The 6,000-nt window shown below is 66.5% G+C and overlaps 1 protein-coding gene across 1 annotated transcript; it reads right to left on the bottom strand.

Annotated features, from left to right (window-relative positions):
• Positions 1 to 627: 627 nt before the first annotated feature.
• On the bottom strand, positions 628 to 5,277 carry MUL1 (mitochondrial E3 ubiquitin protein ligase 1). Its single transcript, XM_075437318.1, has 4 exons — positions 5,137 to 5,277; positions 4,957 to 5,044; positions 4,127 to 4,247; positions 628 to 3,394 (listed from the first exon to the last, which is right to left on the bottom strand). Exons 1-4 carry the CDS (start codon positions 5,254 to 5,256, stop codon positions 2,665 to 2,667), a joined length of 1,059 nt encoding a protein of 352 aa, XP_075293433.1. The 5' UTR covers positions 5,257 to 5,277; the 3' UTR covers positions 628 to 2,664.
• Positions 5,278 to 6,000: the final 723 nt, after the last annotated feature.

Genomic DNA, 6,000 nt, shown 5'->3' with positions numbered 1-6,000 from the left:
CGAGCGCAGCAGAAATGAGCCGTCGCGGGGTCTCTGGCACTTCGTGGGGGGCTGCACCACGCGGAGCGGGGCTGGGCGCTCTCGGCTGCCGTCCCTGGGACGTGGCCCCACACAGGCCCTTCCTAGGGGACTGCAGGAGGGCTTTTGGGGTCACTGCGAGCTTTCTGTGGGGTTTTCCCCATGGTCTTGCCACAGCAGCCCGGGTCATCGGGGTTATCGCCTGGCAAAGGCAGCCAGCCCGGCCGAGGGGCGACGGGGGGCTGGGGCTGTCGCTCTGGGGAAGATCACAGCTCCGGGAGGGGGTTTGGGCGTCCCTGGCACAGCCCCTCAGAGCAGAGTTGGGGGGACAGCGGAGACAGCAGCCAAAACCCCCGTCTGCGCAAGGCGGGGTTACAACACCTCCGCCAGCGGATTTCTCCGGAAGCGGGCGCCCGGCTGGTTTCAGGGACGGGGGCACGGGAAGCACGGGGCGCCCCGCGACGCCAGGACACGCTGCCCTGGGGCTGCTCCCCTCTCCAAACCCCTCGCGTGCCGAAATCCTCGGCGCCAGGAGCCGCCGAGCCCCCCTCCCGCGCACCCCCGCACACCCCCCGAGCTGTCAGCTCCTTACATAAGGTTGCGTCGACGCCTGAGATATCGTGGGGGAAAGCTGGAAAACAGGAGGCGAAAGGCAACGGGGGAAGCACAGCTCCCCCCCCCCCGAGGCGTATTTTTAGGCTTCGCGTGACGGTTCTGTTCCGCGGGGAAAACGCCGAGGCTCGAGGAGGGGTGACCCCCCCCCCTGCCGAGGGGACGAGGCCTTCTGGGGGGGTTGAGCCCCAGCAAACCGCTGTGTTAGTCCAGCGCAGGGACCGACAGGCTGTAGAAACAGCAGAGAAAACTCCTTTCGTTAAGGCCTTAATTAACGGCGGTGTGGGGTCATCGATGACCTCCCCGAAAAGGGGGGCAGCGGGGGCTCCACGCGCTGCCCGTGAGCCCGTGCCCGTCCATTTGATCGTGCAGGGACAGCAGAGAGGCCGGAGAAGGCGGAGGCAGCATCCCAGGTACAGCCAAAAAACCCAAAACAAAGCCTCCACATATGATTTTTACAGCAGAAAATTGCTTTTAAGATAAGGAGTCGGGGTCACAGCTGGTCCGGATCGTAAATCTGGGCCATCAGGAAGCCGGCAGCGTTGGGCGCGCGATTTGGCAGAGCCGAGACCCTGGGAGAAGTCCTGGGGGTTTCTTGGGTTTTCATTTTGTTCCCCGAGGCACTTGGAGCTGCGGAGAAAAGGGGATTTTCTTTCCTGGACGTGGCGGCAGGGCAATGATGGCAGGGAGGGGAGGGACGCCTCCGCCAGCGAGCTGGAGCATGGTGCTTCCCGCTGGGATCCTGACTCTTCCCGCTGGGATCCCGGCGTTTCCCGCGGCAGCAGGCTCGCCGCAGCGGGCAGCCACCGCCATCTGCAGCCGGCAGCAGGCTGGATGCGGCCCTTCCCGAGACCCCGCTCCCCTTCGGCGGCGACGCGGGGCTGGTGGTTTTGTGCCTTCGGATGCTGCCTGGCCGGCCTAATTAACCTCTAATGAGGAAACCACCCGTTCCCGTGCTAAATTCACCATTTTTCCTGGCAGCCGACGGAAAACTCTCTCCCGCTATGTGCTCGGGGCGGGCGAGCGGCTCTGCCTGCCGCAGGCATCGCCCGAGCGCGGTGTCTTCCCCCGGGTGCCGGGAATTCGGCCGTTGCCGCTCCAGGCTCCCAAACTGGGGGCTCTCCTGCCTCGCCGAACCCTGGGAGCAAGTGTTAATTGCAGCGTCGCCGCGGGCTCGTTAACCCTCTCGGGTGCAGCTACCGTACGTGATTCATGGCAAACCAGGGGAGTCGGGGATTTTCCTTTTCTGGGTGAAAGCTCGAGGTTTTGGTACTGCCGGCGTTGCAGGCGAGGGGACAGCGGTGCCCGGGGTCGCGTTCGGCGCCCAGGGGCAGGATCCCGCCCCAACCGCCCCCCTCGCATCTCCCTGGGGGTTCCCCAGCGCAGCAGGGCAGCAGGCGCCTCGCCTCGCCAGGCTCCCCTCAGGACCCCACACAAACACGCTTTTCAGCCTATTTTATTACCTGACACGCCATGTTCTACGCCGGCTCAAGCCAAGTGCAGCAACCAGCCACAGCGCTCTCGGATCCCCGTTCCCACATCCCGGCGTGACGCAGCCACCGGCGGATCTTGCGGCCGATCCCAGAATTACCCGGGCTCGCACAAGCCCCTGCGCGCGCTCTCCGAAAGCCCCCCTTGCCCCGCCAGGCCCTGCGCTACGTGGCAGCGTTGCCCTAACCCTGCAGCCTCCAAGAAGCCATCACACATCTTTTTTTTGCTCCCACAATGTTTTTATAAGCCAGGTCTTTCAGGACCGCAAACCACGCCGAGTGCCGGACTCCCGACGAAGGCAGAGGCGGAAGCTGCCCGTCCCAGCCGCGCCCGGCGCGAGGGCTCCTCGTCTTCCCCGAAAACCTCCGGAGCGCGGCGCGAGCCTCCGGCAGCTGTAAGACCGGGCTCTGCGCCCCAGCCGAAGCACCCTGCTCACTCAAGCTCCCTCCCCTTCTCCAAAACCAACCACCCAAGCAGCGAGGGCAGCGAACCCCTTTGCGCGAGGCGGCTTTAACGCCCAGGGCTCCCCGCCGCGGCCGGGATTTAACTGTTGTACAAGGGAACCGCCCTGGCGATGGCCTGCCTGCAGATCGGGCACCTCTTGGGCTTGGGCAGCGCCCAGTAGCACTCGATGCAGGAGCAAACGTGCCCGCACTCCAGGAAGACGCAGGATTTGGCGTTGGTCAAGCAGACGACGCAGACTCTTTTGAGCGTCTCCCCGCTCTCTGCGTTCGTCCGGCGCGCCAGGCGCTCCTGGGCCTGCCGAAACTCCTCCTGCATCTGCCTGAGGTGCCACCTCTCTTGCTGATGCCGGTATTGCTTCCGTAGGAGGAAGAAGAGGATGGCGCAGGTGGCAAAACCGAAAACGATGGTCAGGATTTTCCAGAACCGGACACCGGATTCTTGTTTCTGCAGCAAAGTGTCAAAGTCCGTGGCGCTCAGGTAGTAGGGCAGGCCCTGCTTCGGGGGCTGCAGCTTGACGGTGGCGTTGTCCAGGACCAGCTCTCCCACCCCCGTCAGCGCCGTCCCCACCTTCAGCATCTGCTCCGTCTCCTGAATGCCCTTCGGGCGCTCCCCGCTGATGTAGTGGCCAATGATGTCGGTGAAGGACTGGACAGAGGGGTGGAACTTCTCGTACACCGTCTCCAGGCTGAGCTCGGTGGCCTCCAGCGGCTTCATCACCCGGACGGCGACGCCGGTGCCTTCCTCCTGAGGGGCCAGGTTGAAGGGGGTGGTGTTGGTTCTCTGGTGGATGATCTTCTCGTAGTCGTTCCTGCAGAAGGGGATAAAGCAAACGCGAGCGTCAGCGCCGCACCCGGCGCCGGCAGGGAAACCCCGCGTGGGCTGAACTCGTTTCTTGTTGGGGGGGGGGGGACTGCCAGCCGCCCGTGCCCCGAGCGAAACTGGTGTGGACGGGACTCGCTGGGGAGTGGCGCTTCTCCCCTTGCGGCACCGGCCGGGCATGCACGAGGCTCCTCGCCTTCACCTCGACCCCTCCGCAGTCCCCGTGGGCTCCCACCATCACCAGAGCACGCTGCGGACCCCCGCCATTCCCCCTGGTCTCCCTGGCTGCTGGGAACCGCCCGGCGCGGAGAAGCGCTGCCTGTCACACGCACAGATTCGACAAGCGTTCTCCAGTTAGCCGAGGCTCGGAGCGCGTCGCCGCGCTCTCGTTTCAGCAGCTCTCGGGACCGCCCTCAGCTCCCCTGGGTGCAGGCATCGCCCAAATCCAGCGGAATTTCTGTTGCGAAGGTGCCGTTCGGCTCGGGAAACCCCGTCCTGCGGCCACCTCCGGGCCAACGGCATGGGGCTGCTGCTGAACTCTCTGCCCACGTCGGGTTAGTCTCGCCACCTGCAGCCCCCGTACGAACTCTGAAAGGCTCAGCCCTGAAAACAGCCAAACGTGCCCCGTTTCGGCAGCCGCAGGGGGGCTCGTTGGTCACTCTGGCCATGCGCGTGGGGCCCTCCGAGCGCACCCCGGCCGTTCGCGGGCGCCGGGCCGTACCAGAGGTGGGTTGTTCGGTTCCACACCATCTTGTGCTCCTGCAGCGTCAGCCTCTGAATGACGCCCTTGCAGTTCTCCACGAACTGGCTGCTCAGGGTCTCCTTAATGGACTGCACCACACCTGAAAGACGAATTCAAAGCGCACGTGAGGAGCTCGTTAATTTTCCGCTCCCTTTCTAATTGCGTACAGTGAGTAGGAGCTGTATCTGAACCAAGACAAGGCGCTGGGGCGTGTCCAGAGAAGGGCAACAAGGCTGGTGAGGGGTCTGGAGAACAAGTCTTGCTGGGAGCGGCTGAGGGAGCTGGGGCTGTTCAGTCTGGAGAAGAGGAGCCTGAGGGAGACCTAGCTTCCTACAGCTCCCTGACAGGAGGGTGTAGTGAGGGGGGGTTGGTCTCTTCTCCCAAGGAACCAGTGATAGGATGAGAGGCAATGGCCTCAGGTTGTGTCAGGGGAGGTTTAGATTGGATATTGGGAAAAATGTCTTTACTGAAAGAGTGGTCAGGCATCGGACCAGGCTGCCCAGGGAGGTGGTGGAGTCCCCATCCCTGGAGGGGTTCAGAAAACGTGTGGATGTGGTGTTTCAGGACATGGTTTAGCAGGCGTGGTGGGGTTGGGGTGACGGCTGGACTTGATGATCTTTGAGGTCTTTTCCAACCTTTTTATGGTTCTATGAAGATGGGGAGGGGGGGGAAAGAGCCGAGCGCTCGTGTTCTGAGCCGCCGGGACAGCCGGTGGGGGGGAGGCGAGTTGATGGGCGCAGAGCGGCGGGGCTGGGGGCGAAAGCCCCCAGGGGGTAGGACGCGGCCCCCGTCCGGGGCCCTGCCCCTACCTTCGATGACGGCGTAGGGGACGCAGCGCCCCGGGGCCTCCAGCAGCACCGTCCGCAGCTCCCCGTCCAGCCGGACCCTCCGGGCGCCCTGCGGGGAGGAAACGCGAGGCCGCGGCTCAGCCGACGGGAGCAGGCCGCGGGCCGGGGCCTTGCGCTCCGTCAGGGCCGCCCCGCACCCACCTCTAGGCCGCGGGCGACGCGGGCCTTCTGCCGGTACACGGAGTAGAGCAGGGCGGTGAGGGCCGTGCTGGCGGTCAGCAGTGCGGCCTGCGCGACCGAGGGCCTCCCGCCGCCCTCCATGGCCGCCGCCCCGTTGCCCTGGCAACCGCCTGCCGGCGCCGGTGATGACGTAAGGCGCGGCGCGCTAGCAGGCGCCGCCCAGACCATAGAGACGCGGTCCGGCGGGGCGCTCTGGGAGGCACCGCCGCGACCATAGAGACGCTCGCCCGGGGGGAGGCTGGAGGGGGTCTGAGGCCCCCATAGCCCTCCCCAGGGCCGTGCTGGGGGAGCCGCGGAGCCTAGCGGGGGGAGCCGACCCCGGCCCCAGGGGGCCGGGGGAGGGGGGGGGAACTCCCAGCCCCGGGCCTTGGCGGGGGGAGCGGCCCCAGTCCCCGGGGACGGGGCGGGGGGAGCTGAACCCCGGCGCGGCCTTGGGGGGGGAGTCAGCCCAACACCAGCCCCCCCCCCCCCCCCCCAGGACTGCGGTAGCGGGGACCGAATCCCAACACCCCCAGGACCCCGGGGGGGCAGCTCCAGCCCCGCCCCCCCCCCCCCCCCCCCCGGGCCTTGAAGGGGTGCAGCCCAAATCCCGGCTCCCCCTCCCCGAGCCGGGGGGTGCCAGGCCGAAGCCTTCCCCCTGGGCTGGAGGGGGGGATCGGCTCCAGCCCTGGCCCTAAAGCACCTGGACGGGGGGGTTTACACCCCCTGAGCGGGGAGTGGGGTGGCAGCACCCCAAGGGCCACCCCCCAGCACGGGGACACGTCTCAGCGGGGGGACGCAGCCCCCTGCCCTGTTCAGTGGGGTCCTTCTGCACCCCACGCAGCG

Source organism: Opisthocomus hoazin, chromosome 16 (assembly GCF_030867145.1).
Source record: "Opisthocomus hoazin isolate bOpiHoa1 chromosome 16, bOpiHoa1.hap1, whole genome shotgun sequence".
NCBI classification, from domain to species: domain Eukaryota; kingdom Metazoa; phylum Chordata; class Aves; order Opisthocomiformes; family Opisthocomidae; genus Opisthocomus; species Opisthocomus hoazin.
This window is presented reverse-complemented; position numbering and strand designations above follow the sequence as displayed.